The sequence below is a fragment of the Centropristis striata genome, chromosome 16 (assembly GCF_030273125.1).
Source record: "Centropristis striata isolate RG_2023a ecotype Rhode Island chromosome 16, C.striata_1.0, whole genome shotgun sequence".
Classification (NCBI taxonomy): domain Eukaryota; kingdom Metazoa; phylum Chordata; class Actinopteri; order Perciformes; family Serranidae; genus Centropristis; species Centropristis striata.
This window is the reverse complement of record NC_081532.1, coordinates 20784407-20806395: the sequence shown is the minus strand read 5'-3', so window position 1 is coordinate 20806395 and position 21989 is coordinate 20784407. Positions and strand designations below refer to the sequence as shown.

The 21989-nt window shown below is 38.5% G+C and overlaps 1 protein-coding gene across 1 annotated transcript in view; it reads right to left on the bottom strand.

Annotated features, from left to right (window-relative positions):
- kif6 (kinesin family member 6) overlaps window positions 1–16102 on the bottom strand; it is a 68236-nt gene extending 52134 nt beyond the window's left edge. Inside the window, 7 exon segments of the mRNA XM_059354091.1 lie at window positions 76–282; window positions 5417–5546; window positions 7264–7373; window positions 7556–7703; window positions 12469–12543; window positions 14241–14350; window positions 15954–16102. Of these exon segments, the coding sequence (XP_059210074.1) occupies window positions 76–282; window positions 5417–5546; window positions 7264–7373; window positions 7556–7703; window positions 12469–12543; window positions 14241–14350; window positions 15954–16013 (840 nt within the window). The 5' untranslated portion in view covers window positions 16014–16102.
- Window positions 16103–21989: the final 5887 nt, after the last annotated feature.

The following is a 21989-nucleotide window of genomic DNA, read 5'->3' as shown; positions in this document are numbered from 1 at the left end:
CATCAAAAAGATCTCACTTTTTACAATGTGGGACCTTTCATTTAAAATGAAAAATGAGGTTTCATAAGAGGCTACCTGCTCCAAGTAGTGGAGAGAGAGGTTGATGTACTTGGCCTCAGTGAGCAGCTGGCCATTCAGGCCAGTCTTGCTGACTCGATCCGATCCGGCCAAGTCCACCAGGTGGAGCTTGGAGCGTCGCAGGGTGGCCGAGCCCGGCTCACGTCTGCACAAGTGCACAGTGAAAATACAATGGGAACGTGTGGATGCCTGGTTCATCGGAGTCTGGAGATGAGAGAAGAAAATAATGATAACAGAACATTTTTGAAAACATCTTCATTATTTAAGGTCTGTGTGAGAGTTTTCTGAATGACTACACATGGAGGACACAAAATAAAGGGGAATTTAATCTCCATCTGCTGTATTTCCCACATTGAAACAACAAAAAAACATGTCTCCTTTGATTCTTATTTTTTCTTGCTGCCGCTGCTTTGAAGATCAAAGCCTCACCATGTGTAACCGATGAGCAGTAAACACATGGTGGCAGCTTTACAAAAGCTGAGGTTGCTTTTCAGATGGTCACTGGAACAGCAGAAGCCAGGTTTAGACCAGAAGGAGACAGAAATAGAGTATGAGTCACTCTGCACAAACAAGCTTTATTAACTAGAGGAGGATGGGTTACTCACGCATTCCTCGATGAGAGAATAAACAGGAAATGGACATTCTCTGACATTGTGCTGAACATAGACTTCTTTCAGTTTTCTTGTCGGCAGCTTGTACACATGATGGTCATCGAAATTATGTTAATTTACTTCTGATCAAGGCTGAGATTTTTTTCCTTTTATGGAATGGTAATGCATTTCAGAAATGGACGTGATTTATCTTTTCTCTCTGCTCTGAAACATCATCATTGAAATATCTGGTCATTCATTCTAAAAAGGTGCTCTGACCCCGACTTGTTGTTGGCTTAAATGTGCCAACACCTGCCTGTTAAGGTCATGACAGCTCATGACATATCTTTCACTATCTCAACCCACTGCTGTCATCCCTTTCCTCAGTCCAAATTCCCTTCACTCAGCACACGTCCATGTTTGCTCCGAAGAGTACTGCTTTAAAGTAATATGAAACAGCCCTGACAAGGGATCACATACCTAAAAAGACTGAATAAAGGGCCAAGAGTAAGGATAGGATAAGGATGTTCATATTGAAGAATTAGTTTTACAGTCTCACCACTGACGACTCTTTCCCACACCAATTAACACCACCTAAATGCTGGTAAAACATTGATAAGTGGCCTGTTCTTACAGTAAAATTCTAGCAGGCGCTTTCTGGACTCCATTGATTTCCCATCTTGTGCCAACAGTAAGAATGTATGGATCTCCTGCATATTACTGGTGTAAAGCAACTAAGTACATTTATTCAAGTACTGTACTTTTTACCTCAGTACATTAAAAGTTCAGATATGTGTGTATCTATTTTATGCTGCTTTATACTTGCACTAGAATTCAGAGAAAATATTTTAGTTTTTTACTGCACTACATTCATGTATTTGATGCATTTATTTATAGTTACGTTTCAGATAAAGATTATTAATACAAAATGTATGTTATTGATAATATCATCAAGAAATAAAATATGATATATTAGTACACATTAAGCTGCCCATCAGTATGAGGTCCTTATTTTAGGGGCCACATTTACAAGCTGCAACAACAGAGTGATACGTACTTAGGGCTGGGCAATAATTTAATACAATAATCTATTATCGTCATTGGTTTCATATCGTGCGAAAAACAAATATCGGAATACAAAATAACAATGTCTAATTTGATAATAAGAAGCACTAGGGCTGGGCGATGAAAATAGATACCACCAAAATAATATAAAAATGCTTTTTGCATATATTTTCCTAAAATGTTTGTATGGCAATGTCAAGTGGGGCCAAGCTGGAGCAAGCCATAAAGTGCTGTTTTGCTCACATATGGAGCATAAAAGCTTTACTGCATAGTTATTTACATAACTTTTTATACAATCTATTAACAGAATAAGCAGTAAACATGCTTTATCGTGATATATACTGTATAGTTCATAAGGTATGAAATTACCTATATCATCTGTCAATGATAATCCATCCAGCCATTCATTACCCATTACATCCTATACTTAGAGGGTCATGGGGGCCGGGGCTGACTCAAGGTGACAGTGACATCATCGTCATCATCTCTCCTGTACAGTTTCAACGAAAACTTTATGAAGATAGGATTAATTGCAACTCTGTTGTATAAGGCTGCATTTATTTTTAGTTAAATGTGACTTATAAGCGACTGTTGATGAAAATACTACAGTAGAAGTCAATAGTCAGCACTCATAATGGATGACGGTCTAAAGTATTCAAATACATTGGTAGCGCTCCATAGATAGGAGGTGACTGCTGCATCCTTACTATATCAGGACTGAGCACCACCTGACAGAAAGTTTGTGTAATCACCAAAGATTATAAAAATGTTTCTTTAGGATTCGCAGAAAAACTGTCAGCTTTAAAAAGTACAGACAGAGAAGAAGAAGAGCACATTAAGCACAGTTTTGTATATTTAAATGGTTACAGAATGTGTGTTCATGTCCACAGAGGTACAAGTGTTAACACAGGGACGTTAAAGTATGTCTTAGCTGTGAAAAAGCAGCAGGACAATGCAACCTCAATTGAGTCACTTCCTTGATTCCCCTGTGTTCTCAATTGACCACATGTTGATCTAACATGCACCATATGCTGACCACACACAGCGCAGCAGAGGGTCAGCATAAAGGGGCAATCTGGTGCTACAAACCTTGAATAGCTTAGAGATTGCGGATTTTAAAAAAACAAACCCTTTGGCGCTCTGAAGGCAAGTGTGCGCGGGGATGAAATAACCGCCAAAATCAGGCAAAATTTTAGCACGGGGAAAACTGATATGGCCATTTTCAAATTGGTCCCTTGACCTCTGACCTCAAAATATCCAAATGAAAATGGGTTCTGTAGCTTTATGCTAATCATAAGCAGTCTGGGGCAGAAACCATGCAGTTTTTACTAAGCAGTATTAATGTCTTCTTTTCACCTACTGAATTTTAATAATTTTGCTTACTGGGATCACAAAACTTCCTCACAAACTAGAGACCTGCTCACCATCCAATCCCTGAAAAATGCAATTCTTGCAGAAATCTCCCAAAATGTTAAAAGTTATGATACCAAATCACAGCATTCATCAATGGTGTTCCTTAAGGTCTTGGTGTCTTAATGTTGTATTTGTGAGAGATTCTGACATTTTTTCTCACTTCTCAAGTGGTCAGAAATGGTCACATTTAGCAGCAAAATCTGTTAAACAAATGGTGTCAACCCAAAAAATTGTCTGATGAGACATAAGCGATCATGGGAATGGCCTTCATATTCGCATATCATAATGTTCTAAGCCCTTATACACAACTTAATTGATTTATACATTAATTAATTATTTCAGATATTGTATTGTAGGGCTGGCCGATATGGACCAAAAATCATATCCCCATATATTTAGGTTGAATATCGATATATATCCCGATATTTTTATTGCAAAGTGAGAGCAAATGTTCAGTCAAAGTCAAAGCCAAATATGACGTGTCACAAGTAGTTTTATTAAAAAAACGTTTATTTCAGTGAACATAAATACTGTATAACAACAGCAGTACCTTTTTTCTTTCTTCAAATCAGAGCTCCAGAAGGTGCACATTTAGATTATTATATATTATATGAGAAAAGAATAACGAACATTAGAAAAGAAGTAAATATGACAAACCCTTGTAAGGGCAGCATTTGTATATAAAGCAGCTTGCCTGGATCAAGGATCACAAATCTCAAATTTGAACTATATCAATATATGCGATATGGTCTTCCACATCACATTTATAAACATATCGATATATCTTTTACATCGATATATCACCCAGCCCTACCTGCTATCTCCCCATAAAGATCCCCTATCCCCCACACCTACTTCTCTAAAAAAAAAGGGGGATGAAAAAGTCAAGGGATTAAAAGTTAAGTTTCATTTAGACCACATGCTATTTACCCCCACAAGTTCAAGAGGTAGTTAGGATGTTGAAAGGAAGAAAGATCTGCATCCCCACATGTGAAGGGAAGTGTAACAGGGACGCAGAAAAAAGACCAGATGAGAGGAAATGTTTCCTGGTGAGGGTGAAGGCAGGGTGAGGAGTTGAGAAGGTGTGTTTTATTTCCTGTCCAATAAAAGTGTAGAGGGGATTGCCAATTCTCAAAGCGAGTGAGCTCATGGTCTGCTGAGTGTAGCTTGAATGGATGTGTCATCTTTTATCCACATGGCTGGGAGCAACCGAAGAAAGAAAGCATTAGTGTTAACTTTTGTTGAAGTCTATGTGGAGTAAGGAGTTCTGGGATGATTCTGGCAGTGACAAATTGACTTTACTGGCGGTTCTTTGTTTGTTTGAGCCTCAAGAGAAACTTTCCTGTTAAGAAGTCCCAGTGAGGACGAGTTCATAGAAGTCTCTGTGTGGGTGGAATGTACTTTGGGCTCCCCACTGGACTATGAAACACCCCGATTGCCTGATCAACAGGCAAATGTAACATCCAAGAATGTGTTTCCACTGAAATATAAATAACCCCAGGTTTTACAGCAGTGGACTCTGGGAGTGGGTCTTCAAGGTAGATGAAAAACAAATGCATTATTGTTTCGCCAAAGTGTTCTATGTTCAGTAGAAAATGTGTATGACTTGGTGGACACATTTTCTCATGCACAACAAAAGACTGTACTATAAAACTAATTTCTGAGTTCCGAAGAAACTCCATCTTGAATCCCAAAACTATTTCCTTCTGATTGTTTTTTGTTTTATGGACAAATCCCAGCCACAACAAAAACTGACTTTGAAATATTTATCAAAAATGAAAAAGCAGGTCTCTGATTGAAATGTGATTATCCAGTTCACTTTTACTGTCTGCTATTTACTTACAAACTAGCAACAAGAGTAAACAAGGTGAGATCAGCCCTTTGCTCCAAACCTCAGGTTGCAAAGTTAAAGCTGACCCACAACATGTCTCATCAGCATGGGGAGTCTGGGTGTCTGAGTGTAGAAAAGAACGACCACAACATAAACAGAAATTACAGAGAGAATGCTTGGTTTTACTGGGAAAAGGCATGGTAAAGCGACCACAGGGGACCAAAATAATATTTTAGAAGGGTCTTAAGGTAGCCTTTAGGGTGCATATTGTATTTGTGAAATAAGAAAATACCATTTATGCCACTAACCCTAGGAGTGGTCATGTATTTTTGCATGCTGACAGAACATTGCATGTATGGTGTGTGAGTTAAAAAAGTGGAAGTTACGTCATGCATTTCTTTTAGTGAAGAATCCTCATGAAAGTTTCCCTCTTTCTTACCTCTGCAATCATACGGTTTGTGTCTCCCAGGAAGAGTAGATTGAGAGCCTCCTCCTCATTTGCTGCCTGTTGCAGTGACAGGTTCCTGAGATGGATGTTCTGGTCTGGATCTTCCATGATCAGCACCTTTCTGGTGAAGAAAGAAAAATGTTGTTGAAGTAAATTCCAGCATAATAAATAGTTAATAGTTAATAATAAAAAATGACAGTAAGGAACAAAGCAAGTCAAAACCAAATAATCTACCAGTAAAGCAATCATGAAAAACTAATTATGTCAGTTGTGTCATCCATTTCCCTCCTATCATCTTGGCTTTGCTGAGTTTCAAATCCAACAAACCACATCTGCAAGTCAGTGTGGGCTGCAACCTAGTTTGACACATGTGCTTTATCTATCCGGGGGTTTAGAACTTGATAATAGACAGGGCGTGCTTTTGAAAACAAACAGGTGATTGGTTCTTGCCCACATCAAGCCCTCTGAAACACAGCGTGCTTGGACAGATGGGGCTGAAATGACCTTACCATATTATTTCCATCACGCCACCACAGTTGTGACAGTATGGCTACTGGATTGAGATGTCAAAGTGGGTGGAATGACTGGAGAACACATGTGGATAATTATGTTAGCATGTGTAGGTAATTGAGGTAGTTTGATGAAACAGTATTAATCTTAACATGATTAAAGGCCTGTTATCTGGCAGGGATATTTTTCTAAACAGCCCCACCAACTCAAAATAAAATATGATTATTCTATTTTACACAAACATAAAAAATGATATAGTTGTTGAATGTATTTACAAAACAGGGTCATTTAAAGACTGTTCAGAAGTTATAGGGTGGAAAGCTGAATGTATGATGGATATCATGCACAGCCAAAAAGTAAAACCAGAAAAAAATGAGTGCAAGAATGTCAAAAGGACAAGAAAGGGGTAGGCAGTGAAAGGCAGAAGCAGACCAACAAGTTAAAGAGAGAAATTTGTCAGTGCCACAGCTTCTTCTTGAATCAGCAAGTGTGGCCACAGCATGGTTAACAACGGGCACTGTCTATTTCCAGAAGACTGTGATTTGTGGGTATCTAAACCTTGAGCTGGATCCTCTGTGCAAGGAGGGAAGAAATTGAAATGGAACTGGTACAAGAAAATACAAGACAAACACCAAAATGATGTACCAAGATGATGTTGTGCCTGAAAGGTCAAAGTCTCGTTGAGATGAATAAGTATTGAGTATGACAAAAAAGGCAAGAAAACAAAAAATAACATCATACACAGACAAACCTCCAGCCAGATGGAATTTATAATTACAAAGAAAGATAGACACAAAGTAAAAATAAAGCAGTATGAAACAGAGTGTGGAAGAGAGACAGTTTCAAAGACACGGCGAAGCAAAGCAACAAAAGAACACAAAGAGAGAGTGAGAGAAAGAGGTAGATGGGCACACAAAAAGGAATTTCCCTCAGACCAGCTGCAGCAGTGACTCGCTATGAAAAACAGTTTCTCCACATGACCCTCCTGCTCTCCACTCCAGAGTCTGCCACCAGGTTGACCACAACCATTGCTGCCCCAGTCTCATTATGTCAGTTGGCAGTTCATAGTGAGGTGGTAAATACTAGAGTCTCCATATTTCCCAACACAGAGACTCCAAGCCAGGCTTTCAAACTTCTGTTCAGAAATTAGACTCGGCTAAACCCACAAGTGTTTGGAAGAATAATGGAATAGTGATTGAGCTCTTTAACTTAAAAAACGATATGGCTTATGAGTGGCTTATTATACACTAATTGTTGACATTTCAAATGTAACTGGATATCTGTAGCATCAGTGTATTAAAAGCCATAATAATAAATAGAACACTTACGGCAGGTCCTCCAGTCGAGATGCTTCATGGCGGGAATCCAGAAGGTCATATCCCATCTCGTTGTAGATCTCCAAGTAGGAGATGTGTGTGGTATAAACCATACTGCTGTCCTGTGGAGAATAAAAGTATTTTAAACTGGACCGCTCGCATAGAAATGCAACTGAATTAAATGTTGAAATTCAGATGCTTTGCAGCACAGATAAATGAAATATGGCAGACAGAGACAGTAGGGTAAAAGTAAAAATGATCCTTTCAATTAACTGAGAAAACAAGCCAATACTGCTGTGCTGACCTGGTTGAAGCGTTCGTACAGGTAGGAAAGGGTGCGGGGAATAATGCCCCGATCACTGTAGCGCTCAGCTCCTCCTGTGATGGTAAACGTCTTCCCACTGTCTGTCTGGCCATAGGCAAATATGGTGCCATTATATCCAGCCAACAGACTGAACAGACACACAGGGACACACATACAATACACATTCAACCAAAACAGAGGTCTGTATTTGCAAAACCTTAAAGCACTCTCCTGAGATCAGTGGTTGACCCTTAACAACATGAACTTGGTGAGATTGGACCAGTCAGTGCCCTTGTGAGGAGCTACTGGCTACTAGCATGGCTGTATGGCTGCCATGACACAGAGATTCAACTGTTCATTCGAAAGACTAATTACAGCTTCCAAAAGAGGTTATCAAATATGCTGCATAAGCACTAATTATCTCATACCTGAAAAAATTCTTCATTGCAAAAAATAGCAAAGAATGGCAATGAAGCCTTTTCCGATAGAGATGTTTTAGTTCATCTCCACGATAGACCTGCCAACTATTTTTCTGAAAGTACCTGCACTTTTCCAAACAGTTTCAATGATGGATTCTCACATAAATATGTTCTGCAAAAACACTTTTATAGCCTCCATTTAACATCATAACTCAGGGAAAGAAGGGGAGATATGACCATATTTCACATTTGATTCAATACTGAATTGTTGGCTCTTACTTGAAAATGTGTGAAAATGTGGAAAGCACCCAAGCTTTCCAAGAAAATACACTTGTATTTTCTTGTATACTTGTACATTGTATCTTCCACATTGATTTTTAATTATTTTTGGGCCATTTTAACCTGTATTGGAAAACTGATAGATATAGGTCATCAGGGGAGAGAGATGGGTATAACATGTAACAAAGGTCCCCAGATCAAACCGGCAATGTTTCGGTCATGTGGAATGCTGTAACCATTCAGCTTTCCCTACCATATTCAATTTGTTCTCACTGTCCAATTGACTATATGGCAGAATAAGCACATTTTACAGTACATGTTCTTGGAATAGAACTTGGGTCATGGAAGATTGTCTTGTAAACAGATTGGATTTAAGAGTATATGGTCACTGCTGTATTCGAGAAGGCTTAAAATAAATGCAGCCGCAGAACAAGAGGGCTAAAGATATCTGGTTGCTAACATTAGAAAGTAGTTATTTCATTAAAAATACAGTCTTACTGACATTAATATGTTATGACTTGCAAAAAGCAGAAAGCATCTATTTATTTGTAAATAACTTGCATCTTAATTTGCAAGAGAGCATGTGACTGTCAAGTATATCCCTAAGCAGACACAAAAAGCCTGAGTAATTGATTCTGACACTTTAAATCCACAGGAAAAGATGGCAGTGACTGGAGAACTGCTATGGCGACAGACATCTGCCGGCGAGGGAGGAATGTCTCAGAGTATGAGTGAAGGAAAAGGCCCAAACCCATTCAACTAGACTGGGTCTGGTAAATTTTGGTTTGGCACTGCACTGCCCTTCTGCACGTGCACAGGGCCATGGAAACCAATGGGATTTGGTTCTGTTTGAATGAAAGAACATCCAGAATGTTGGTAGTCACAGCAAAATGAAAAGGGGTCTGACACACGAGATTGCATCAAAGGTGAGGATAAACTCTCTCACTTGCCAGTTGCAAAGAAAAGGATATCTTGACACTGTATTTTTGAAGATGAATTATAAACAAACCTAAGCCTCGCACTTATTCTAGTGGGATTGCCAAGCCAATATTAGAGCAGTGTGTGGGTTTCCTTTCCTGTGTACTGTACAATTCCACACCCTGCATGAGAAGGGCAAGGGAAAAAACTGCACGTCAGTTTATATAAAAAACTATGTCCACTCATGAGAATGGTGGTTGGTTGGACAGCCATTGGGCGTCCATTTGATCTGGCGTGAGTCATGGCGGTGATTGGCAGCGGGGAGGAAAGACACAGGCTCTGTGTTTAGTTTAATGTCAGTGCTAATGATGCGGCCTCGGCCCTGCCACTGAGGCTTGGGCGTTTCCCAATGCTTGTTCCTGTTTACACCTCAGCTTTCCTGGAGATTGGAAACTCATCGTCCAGAAGATCCTTGTTCTTCCTGATTTTCTTATGGGAAGCAGTTAAGTGCAATATTTCGGGTAATAGGGTTTAGAAAAAAACTGAACAGTCCTCCATTGCTCTTTGAACTTGCTAAGGTTTTCACAGCCTTGCGAAATGGGATTACAATGTAGATAGAGGGTTTGCCTTGCCAGCCCGACATCATTATGTTGGCTCTTCCTCTCCTGGAGCTATTAATGCTGGTTTGTTTTTAAACTACCGTGTTGGGGTTGAAATGACTGGTTTCGGTTACACCGCAGCAGAGACAGAGACTAGTGTGCAAGTAAACGAGTTAGAGCTTTTGGCTAAACTTGACGTGCGCCAAGTATGACAGAGTACCAACCAAAACATCAACCTGACAGTTATTGCTAGTTGAGAGGATGGGCGCCTGCGTGCATGAAACAGAGTTTCAGTGCGGTGGCAGCCAAACTGCTGCGATTCAAAGTGACTCCTGTCTAAACCTGAATAAATGTTTCCTGACTAAAACAGCTTAAGGAAAAACATTCTGTCAGTCAAAATGTGATTCTGTTGTGATTATTGTGGCCAAAACAAGCTTCTGTAACTGGGAGCATGTCAATATCAACATAAGTTGCCTGGTTATCAGCACACCAACTTGGCTTCACGTAGCTTAGTCTGTGCCAGTCCTAACTAAGGTGCCTGTCATAATCTCTTTCAATAGTTTGTGTAGCAAGTCTTAGCCTATTCCTGTGATTGTGTTAAAAAGCAACTTATTTCAATAGGAAATAGGGGCTGAACAGTTGTTATTGAACAATTATTCCGTCCTTTCCCTCGTTTATTTTAGTCACTGTGGTGAGATTGGACTTAAAAGGTTAAAACTTTGTGGAATTCAAAACATTCGGTGTGTAAACAGGCATCTACAGAGGGGGCAGAGAACTGACAGTGGACTTCGAAATGTCTGATTGAGGAGACAGATTGGTCATGGCTAGACAGAATGACTAGTTTCCTCGAGGCTGCAGACATTATAGTCATATCAAAGACTAAAAGACGCCAAACTCAAATTGATATGGCAAGACGTGGCCCAGTTGTCACTGAAAACTTCTTTACCTGATGTTTACCATCTGCCACAACAAAGAGGGAGCTGTTAAAATGTTGGCTGGGGAGGGCAACCTAATACCCAAGTCTATGAACCCGTGTGAGTCAGGTCAAATACATCCGAGTTCTTAGTCAGTCAATCCAGACGTCTCACCCTGTTGTTTATACGTCTTCTAATAGCAAAGATAATGCAAAGCACTTGTGGGATTCCACAAATAGCCCCTATTGTGACTAAGAAGCTTGGGGGATGCAATGAAGGTGGTGGGCTAAATTGAGCCAGGAGGACAGAGGCTGGCGAGGAGGAGAGAAAGAACCGTATTCACATAACACACACAACACAACTAACATTTAATCACAGGAAATTCCAAGTGAATTCCCTCTCCTGTTGGCTGCTCTCTTTTGGAAGTCAGTACTGATTTAACAAGTCAAGGCAAAGGGTAGAACTCTGACAGACACAGTTAGACTTTGCCTTTGTGGAAATGAAGTTAAAAACTGTAAATGGATAGTGGTGAAATGTAACTAAGGACATTTACTCAAGTACTGTACAACTCTGAGCTATTAAAATGCTGCTGACATAAACGCATCAACAATATTAATCCAACAATATATTTGGAATATATAAAACAATCTAAATTGGGCCATTCTGAATAACAAGTACTTTTATTTTTGATACTTAAATGCTGGTACTTTTGCACAGTGTGGTATAAGTACTTCTACAGGTAATGGATCTGAATACTTCTTGAACAGCTATGTATTCAGGCAGTGGTTCCCAAAGTTTTTCTACTTGGCCCCCCTTTTCTATCTAAAAAATACTATAAAGCACATGGAATCTGCACAGACAGATGGGTTTCACCTATAAAAATCTGGCAGAGATGCTAGACATTGAAATGTTTGTCCAATTATAAAGCTTCCAACTTGTTTATTATGGTATACCATCTGGTCAACCATCTGAGTTCTCACATTTTTCCTAAAGCAGGTGGTTGTATAAAGCATTTAACTGTTAACTCTTGATAATCACTGTTGCCAAATGAAAAAATCAAAAGGGGTATGTGCTTACTTTTTATCATCATACTCAGCCATCAACAATTCAATACATATTAACTCAACTGATTCAAAAGTGGCTATATGACTGTGGTCTAGTGTCAGCCTTTTCAGGCCATGACCCCCAGAATGAGAACATGTAACAAATTAAATATATATTGGGTATATCAATATTTTAAATACAAGTAATGTTTTACATGTAAAACAAGCCCAGGTGGATCATATTACATGAAAAACTCTTGATAAATTACTGTTGATTTTAAGGCCCAGATTTGTCAGCAGATCACTCTTATGAATGTGGTCCTCATGCATGACAAATTAAACGACAGCTCAAAAATAAGTGAGTAGCTACAGTATATAATCTCTGTGTTGTGGCTTGAAAATGTTCTCACACTCACGATGGCACAGTGTGCCATCTTGCCTGCCAGCTCAGTCCACTTAGTGGTTTAAGTATGTAAAGCCCGCCAAAAATCACAGACACCCTCCATTTCCATCTTAAAGAAAGCTGAGCTTTACTGACTTCCTGTCAACAAGGATGGCTAAAGCCTGTGTGGCCTGACCACAACATGCGGAGATGAGAACTGCTGGGCACAGGTGGGCAGTGATTGGTGAATGAGATTATCAAAGGTTGCAGTTCAAAGCAGAGAAATTATATAAACTGTACTTGACTAAGACACACATTTACATTTGTCGTTTGTAGATGTACAGCCGGTAAGTTTTTACCTGTCTGCAACTGGTTTAGCAATGTTTTCAAATATATCTTCTTGTTTAGTAGCTTGATCAAACACCTTTAGGAACCTGGAGAAAAGTGGGAAGAAAGAAAAGACCACCATTACACATTGTGCAGATTAGAATGTAACAGGTCAGAGCATCTATCGATTAATTAATCTACTACAGTAACATGCAGTAAAAATTGATGTTGCTAGCTTATCTCAAGAATCCCAGGCTCAACACAATTACCCACAGCAGGACTAAATAAGCACAAAAAAAGCAGTCTATTTAATTTCCCAAGTGGACTAGGAGGAGTTTAGTCATTCTGTTTTCTAAACCACTCTCAGCCCATCATGTTTTATCCCACAGAAAGATGAGAGTGATGTGAGAGGAATCCGCCCAGGAAGATTGTTAAATGTGGAAATTTTATTTCTATAAGGGCACAAGGGAACCTCCACGGGCTATTATAAGACTCTGTGGTTTTCAAAGGCTCTCAGTGTCCACTGCTGTCTGACTCCCTAACTGTGAATTTAGGGCTTGGAAGCGTGGCACGGGCCCTGCCCAGAGGGTATATAAGGCTGCAGCTTTCACCAGCAGCGTTAAACAGATGTTCTGGCTCTGCTCTGACAGAACTGGTGGATGAATTATTGATGGGAAAAGTTCTTATGCAACCATCAGGGTGTAAATTCTGGTGGGCAACACACCTTCCTCCATGTTGTATTTTATCTCAATCATTCTAAACGTAGTTACTCCACTCTTGCAGATTTGTAGCTAAAGCATAATTAAATGGCTGCTGTTTTGATGTTCTGGGTAAAACTATATACCGTAATAAAGATCATAAATAAATGGTAAATTGATAGTTAACTAAACTTTAGTTATAGTATTTATTTACCTTTATCTTTTTTGTCAACAAACAATGAAATTATACTTGATGTTTCCTAATTATTCATAATGCTATAATTTATGCTATTTTAAAGTTTATTGTTACACACATTTGAAATACTATATAAAGTATTTTTTAATGATACTAAATTATTTGTAAGCCCTCTATAAACATTGTTTTGTTGCTATTATAAAGTTGCAACTGATGACATATTGTTTAATGGTTAATACGTTCTTTGTAGAACATCTATGATTATCCAGCTAAATATGATCAATACACAACTAATCACTATATTATAGAGCACCAATAAAATATTTAATGGGGCCAAATTACCATGACTTAATGCTTAATAATCATTATAAGCATTATTTGCAAGTTTACATTTGCCATCAAAATAATGTTAACAAAAAATGTTATTATCCATTTACAAAATTGACAGAATTATGCCAATATGCTTTACAAAGGATTCATTAACCATTTAACAATATATTATAATTATCACAACAACTTCCAAATAATGTTTATGGATGTTGACAAATCAGTTGGTAATTATTAACAAATACTTATTAAAGTATATAAACTTTTATGTCTGCAACAATAAACCTTTTAAACAAAAATAATTACATACATTACAGCATTGACAATAATAAATGAACATAATTATAATTTCATTGCATGTCAACAGTGAAATAACTTTTAACAAAGATGAATTAGTTTGCCAAATATTAATATTGTTTAATATATTACTATAATTATTCTTATTGCCTCTATAACCATTTGTAGATATAAAGGATAGAAATTATTATCAGGGATTCAAAGACCCACAAATGTAACTGCAGGAGGCCAAATTAGTTGGCTTATTTGGAGAGTTTTATAGAGAGAAAAATAAACAGAACACTACCTGAACTTGTAGCACTCCCTTTTGTTGTTAACAAAACCATCAGCCACATCCCTGGGCACCATAAACTCCACAGAAGCACCTGTCTGCTCCTCACTGTCAACAGAGTACACCTGAGGGAGCCAGAGACAACAGTAGAGTCAGCCCTACAGTGGCACAAGGCAAACAGTCTGCTGTTTATTATCACTGGAAAATGCAGAGGCCATGGAAATTTACCACAAGAGAACTTTTTAAAGTAGCTACTGTATATAGGCATTCATCTACTGTTTTTTTTTAAAGTAGTCTGCTATATTTTCTATGACTTATACTGTTATGGTATGTGGTACCATACATACAGTCCAACTTAAACACAAAGACAATACATCATGTTAGGTCTAAAATATAAGTTTGGCCACTTGTGGTTTGGATAATGCAACCCCTGAAATGAAAAGATGGAGTTTATGAAGCATATATCATGTGGAAAGCAATAGAACGAAACAAGCAATCATGATCAGTGTACAGTGTAGGCAAGCTCTGCAATTTCACCAAAGCCTCAGGGGAGACAAGAAAAACTGTGCAACATTAAACCAATATAGACTGAGCTCGAGCAGGAGAGGACATTTAAAGCGAGGATGGCTGGGTCGATCTAAACACCCCCACTGACTGGTTTTTAAGCGTCGACATATGTTCTGGCATATGTTTCCAATGGACACTGATGCAATTACAAGTCCCCAGGGTTTCAGGAATAAAAGATAAGATCTAAATGATTGGATTGTTGTTCACCGTTGTTCGGCCTTCAGTATCGACTCCCGACCACCACTGTTCTGTCATCTTCACAAGGACACCTCAAAAGGCCCCAAGGAGGTAGCTGTGCTCGTTTCATTTTGCCGGATATTGTCAGCTCAAGCTAAAGTGCCACAGAAACCCTCAAAGTAATTTGATCAGTTCTTCCATCAGCTGTTGGTTTTAGGGAGTTTTAGGGAGAGTACAATGCTGCCAGGAGTGTTTCTTACGGAAATTAATTTTGTTTTACATGTGCATCCAATGAAGAGGGCCTTGATAGGTGAACCTTAGTATATACTGTATGTGTGTGTTCATTGTAAGAAATTAAAATACAAACATGCATCTTAAAAATTTAAGGGGGAACAAAGAAAACATGAGTTTTGTGCATAAAAGTCGCATATAAACTTACTTATCATTAGCAATTTAGCACAATATACTAGCTGTTAGTATCTTTAAACGATAAACAGGAGCTAAATAAAGTATAATCACTTGTGCTTGCTTGACCTGATTTACATTTATTTTGCATGTCATAGCAAGAAGTGTTATTAAAAACATTAATTCCCTTTAGGTGTGCCAGTTCTACGGCAATGGTACTGTGTTGTTAATTCTTGATCTGCAGAATGATTTATTGGACACTTAATGGAAGGGAGGCATTTTGATTAATGTCATTAGTTACACCTGTGGTTTTCCTGCTTTGACGTGCCGAAATGTGAAAAGGTTATGATAGGTGTAGAAGATGTTAATATAAGGTTAACAGTAATTGAGTAATATTACGTCCAGATAGGTGTGTTGCAGGTCAAACCTGTTATTTGTGATAGGATATACCGATTATATCACCGGTGTGTAGAGGCATTGTTGATAATATCACGCTGACATGGCTGAGTTAAGCTAGTTTTAATAAACACGTGATAGCCTGTACACTGTTGTGTTTGGATGCTCAAGTTGTCCACTTACCGTCGCAGTTTTTTTGGTGGGTTTAATGCGAGCAAATATCTGTATCGTCTGTTTCACCATTTTTCTCTGAAAAGAAAACTGCTTACTACAAAAGTTTAGTAGTTAGCTGGCCGGCTAACGTAACATCAATGACGTCGCTGCTCTCTGTAGTCTGTTGTGGCTGGTTGCTGGGTGACGGTGGTTTCGGTGTCAAAGATCGTCTATTTCACAGAGAAAGGAAATGTATTGAAGTTTTGCTCATTTTCAACAAACAGGCATAACAAACATTTCTAAAATAGATAGATAAATACATTTTAATAATCTCTCCCAATGAAAATATAACAAACAACCAAAATTAATCATTTATTCAAAAACATAAACAAAAAACGTGACATAAAATAGAAGCAAAAACATATCATGCACATTGTTATATAGCCTAATTAAAACGAAACATATACCCAGAATATTCAGAAGAAATGAATACAATTTAATAAACACACAAGATAAGAAAACAATATATATATATATATATATATATATATATATATATATATATTAATTGTATATATTAATTTGTCATAAAATGTGATCTGATCTGCATCTTAGTCCCAAGTATAGACAAACACAATGTGCTTAGCCTAATACTAAACAAACATCAATGAAATTGTGTGTGTGTGTGTGTGTGTGTGTGTGTGCGCGCGCACGCGTGTGTGACTTAAAAAACACTCAAACATTTTGAGTTTGCTCTTCACAAGAAACTTCTGCTGATGTGAGCCATGGCATGCAAAAAAGATTTCTCAGAAGAACTATGAACAAGAATTTTGATTTGCATATGAAAGGGTTACAAAGTAATCTCAAAGACTTAAATGCAGAATTGATTGGAGAAAATTAATGCAGAAAAGTAGGTTATTTCAAAGGGTTCATATACTTTTTCTTGCCACAGTATACAATTAACCAGCTGATTTAAAATAGTATTACATTTGGTCATCATCCCATTCACTCTCTTAGTTTATTTAAAACTCTAGTTGTAGTACAAGTTATCGATCAAGTCCACATCTCATAAAACTCCTCAACCTTCCCTCTAACTATGTATGAAAGTCATTTTTTTCTAACGCCAGATTGCAAGACATTTCATTAATCCACTGTCTAGAATCAGTTCTCTCAATATTTTTCCATTTTAAAAATCTCTTTCCTCTTGAAGGTGGAATATGAGTTCAGAGATGTCCAGCGTGTGTAGGAAGGGGCATATGAAAAAAAAGATTTATATCTGTTCTATTTTATTTCTGTTTGTTATTCTCAGCAGGTGTTTTGTATAATCAAAACAAAAGGTCACTGCAGGTTCAGTGACTCATTCAGTGTGTATATTGACAGAAGTGCAGGAGCAGGCACTCCCAGTGTATTAGTCCAAAGGCAGTTACTCACATAGGTGAACCACAACTGACAGATTTGACAGTCACGTATACTTTAGAAAAAAGGAAATGGTTTATGGAAATCACTGCTGTGATTACCTTTGTCTCTTCAGGTATTGTAGATGCTTCATAGAAACCTTTAAAAATAAACCAACAGCAAACTATAGCATTTATTTAGGCCTGTTTTGTGCACAGTGTGAACCTGAGAGGGTTGGAATGCAACAAAGGCACTAGCCAGTTTACATTCAGGCACGAACATGCATACACACCAATCATATTGCACCTGTTGATGTACAGCTAATATAGTCCACTTATAATATAACGCAGATTGCAAAAAGTTGTGACACAGCTAAAAACGTAAATAAAAACACAATGCATCAAATATAGAAATCAGAGTGTATATTTACAAAAACAAAAGCTTATCAGTTTGAACATAGAATATATTAGTTTTGTATACTTTTCATTTGGATTTTTATAATTTTGCATCCTGGTGTTTTTTGTTGTTTTTTGTTGTCTTAGACAATGTCCTTAGTTTTTTGGGGCTGTACCTGCACAGTATGAGACTAGGTTACATAAAAGTACCAGGAAAAACTCATATGGAAGAGAAATTCTCTTATCAGCTGATTTACTCAGAACCATATGTCTTGTGTTTGCGAGGGTGGGGGGTGGTGGCTTTGACCCCGTCTCCAATTTCTGTTTCTGGTATTTCACCTGAACCCTGTATACCCCCCCCAAATATAGCCTACCAGCAGGCCTCGTCCAAAGCTGCGCACCAGACAGCGTACCAGGAAGGCTGCATGGTGGCATTGGGGAGAATGTATCGTGTTTGTTCCAGTGCATTCCTCGGTGCCACAAAAATACTTCTTGTGTGGTTCCTTGTTTTGAATGAGTGAGTGAGTGAATGTGTGTGTGTGTGTTTGTGTGTGTGTGTGTGTGTGTGTGTGTGTGTGTGTGTGTGTGTGTGTGTGTTTGCGCGTGTCTTGTCGTGGATGGTTTATACCATACTGCTGCTGGGCAGTTTGGTATAAATGTGTAGATAATCATACACCAAGTTTGCTTTTGAGAATGTGTGGCTTTATGCCGAGTGTGGTTGCCTCTACAGTATTACTCTAAGACTGTTTTTGTGTGTGTGTGTGTGTGTGTGTGTGTGTGTGTGTGTGTATAATTGTAAAGTAAGGAAAATGGATGATTCGTGGCTCTGTATATTAGACAAAAAAATCTGAAAAAGTATCCTAAAAAAAATAGTGAAAATAAAACTTGGCAAGCTTAGAAAACAAACAAAAAATAGTATACACTATATGATATTTTTTTAAATGGGAGAAAATATAATTTGCCATATTCAACCCTTTTCTCTTATGTGCACCCTAAAACCTACATGTCATTCCCAAAGCAAACATTTTTGTTATTCATAAAATTGGGGGAAAATTCCCTGAATAACTTGTTCAGACAACATAAACAGTTTGTCCACTTGCACAGAGATGAGCATTCATGAGAGGATCGTGTGAGGTGAACAAATTGGACAGGATGTGTTTCACATGGGCTCTTGTAACATGCAGCTCTGCATTCCTGCAGGTCAGACTGTGTGGGCTTGGGATACCTTGTGTTATGCAATGGACGGCGGCTCTGTGAGAAGAAAGTGCGGCCTTTCAGAGGACTGTTGCCGACGTTTGTGTTCACATGTAGCACCGTTCAGCACGTCACCAGTCGTTTAGTTCAAGCAGCCATCAGACAGGTGCTCGCTGCCACGCATGGCTAAACAAAAGCTGTTTTAGTACAGCCCTGGAGCAGTAAGACAACTTCAAAGATGAAACATTTTTACAGGGCTTCCATGTGGTGGAACACACCCTCTGGCAGCCATATTGGAGTTCAGCAGCTCATAGGCAACCCAGTATGAACAACTGTCTCAACCCAGTTCAGCTTTGTAGCAAACCATGTCCATACACATTGCATTTGCATCCCAGCTATTGCCAGATGCATGTTAAGACAAATATGCTGTAGGTCATTTTAATCAATTAGCCAAGAGAATAGAGCTACAGCTTTCAAGCTACGACTGGCAGCACTTTGTAGCCAAGGGCAAAGGTGGCAAAGTATTTTGTGCCATTGAATCTAATTGTAGCAACAGATGTTTTTCTGTTTCATTCAGGTTAAGTTCTTTGTCTCATATCTTTGTCTCTTTTATTCTATGTATTTAAGTATTACCTGTGAACATCCATACAAAAGTCCTTCAGAAAGTAGTGTATTGCCCAAACCTTTATGCTTTTACTTATTTCCTGTCATGTATATAATGTTACAGTTTAAGATGTTTTCAAAAAGAATATGGCCAAAGTTTTAAATAATGTGGTAAACATATGTGAAAGTAATCCCTGTGAAAAAACCCTCAGGTTTACGATCGTTCTGAACACTCAGTTTCCACAGTTTTTCTGCTGACTCAAGGGCACGCAAGATTGTGACAGATTTCTATAGATTTTGATCTGCCGTGATACTGCACTGTTTGTATTCATGCTACATGTAGTCACTTGCTAACATCAGAGAAGCATGTACTCTTGGACAATGTTGTTAATTTCTCCCGAATTTCAGATCACATTCCTGCTGGAACATGTTTGATTGTGTAATTTTTGGTTTCTGCACTTTTTTTAAGCAACTGCCCAGGGACTGTAGTTGAAAATTAGCTGAGATGGCTGAGCACATTTACAGACATTCTTATCCATATGCACTGTCCCTATAAGTTTACACTGTATTTATAAATAACAAAATAAAAAGTGCCAGTGTTTACAGTATTTTCCCCATCTGTATTGACATACTGCAATATTTTTTTTCTATGTGTGGTAAGGTCATGTCCCGCCTTTACCCCTTACCCTGATATTTCTTAACCAACCTCAATCCAATGCAAACCCAAGAAGGCAATTAGTACTAAAAACAAACTAGGGTGGGCAATTAATTTTCTTTGCAGAATTAACAGAAACAACCCAACCAGCCATGGGCACTATGAAAAAAAGTGTATTTAGAACATCAAAGCATGTAAACATGTTCTAAAAGAAACACAAAACACTAGTATGTACCTGAAAATTAGTGTCATAGGGCCAATTTAACCAGCTCCACGGCATGACCCATGCATTCCAGTGGGACCAAATAGAGTATTTCTTGCACTTGTGGTTGTGGACGGCAGTGGTAATATGTCATCTGGAATATTGCATGGTGGTGATAGTAAGAGAACCCTATGGTGACATTATCTCTTACAAATAAGGATATAGACATATGGAATATAGATTATATTGCATGATATCAGCATGCAAAACGCAGTCTTAGCAGTGCCCATGAGTTCCATGAAGGAAGCAGCCACGTCCACTATATACAGTGTAGTTAAATCTGTTTCCTTGACAGAAAAGTGCATGCAGTAAACACCAACCAAGGGCTGGACTGGGCTTGTTAGGGAGCTGTGAACTTTTTTTTAATATCCTGTTTTGGTCCATGTGTTGTCTTTAGCTGTAACTGACATAGCTGTGGTTTCACCCCAAAGGAGGCAACCGACTGTACTGCATGAGTTTGAGGCACGGAAACGGACTTTAAATCTGGATGCAAGACATTTCTACTCTCAACAAAAGAGTGACACTTTGTTTTTTTTCTCTCAAACACTTCAAAGTTTTGCTTGCACAGAAACCGCACTGAATTCTTTCCTTTGACAGAGCAAAGGAATTAAAAGTCATTTCCTCAGCCCAATCAATGATTTCCCATAATTCTGACATTTTGTTTCTCTTTTATGTCTCCTATTTCCTGTATTGGCTTCACAGGAAGATCAGGTGACAATAAAAAGCAAGTGTCACACTGGAATTGTCACTGTGGATGATGACGACTACACATACTGACATGTGCAAGCATGTGTGCATGCATGCTTCATCAACTCTGAAAGCAGTGAGGTACATTAAAGACTGTTGATACAGATTAAGGCTGATGTTACTTGCTTCAACCAAGTACATTTCTAAACTTGCAGCACCTAAAAGGCAAAAACAACTCCAGCAGCAAAGACAAAAACCTGTTTTTTCAGTCGTCTTTGCCAACATTCGACACCTTTGTCTCTAAGCGCTGGGCTGGCACTTAATCAAAAAGGTGTGCTTCAGCCGGGCTGGGAGTGCATGCTGCACTCTCCTGACAGACTGCTTGCTTTAGCTTGTGGTTGTGATTTTGTTTGGGTGTTTGCTAGATGACCTGGTACCCACTTCAATACACGGACCATTACACTAGAACAGGATCAAACATGTTGCAGTGTGCCAGAGCTTGTCTCATGTAGTAAAGATTTGAAAATGACCCAAACAGAAAGGCCGACAGAAGAAGAAACAGTTGTTATTTCTGTGCAGATTTCACATGTTTCCGATCACAATTGACTGGCAATCAATACAGATTTATTTTCCTTCACCTCACATTTGTTTTATGCACAGAAGTGGGACATTAACCGTACTTGCCACTACTTGCTTACAGCAGCATCAGTAGCCTGCCAGCCAAGCACAAGCAGCACACAAACAGTTTGTGGGAGTATTTGTGCTTCTTTGCATCTCTGTGTGTGATCATGTATATCCATGCGTGGGTATGTACGACTGCACTTTAAATGTGAACCAGTCTACCAAGCTGTAAACACTGTACCCTCCACAGCTCT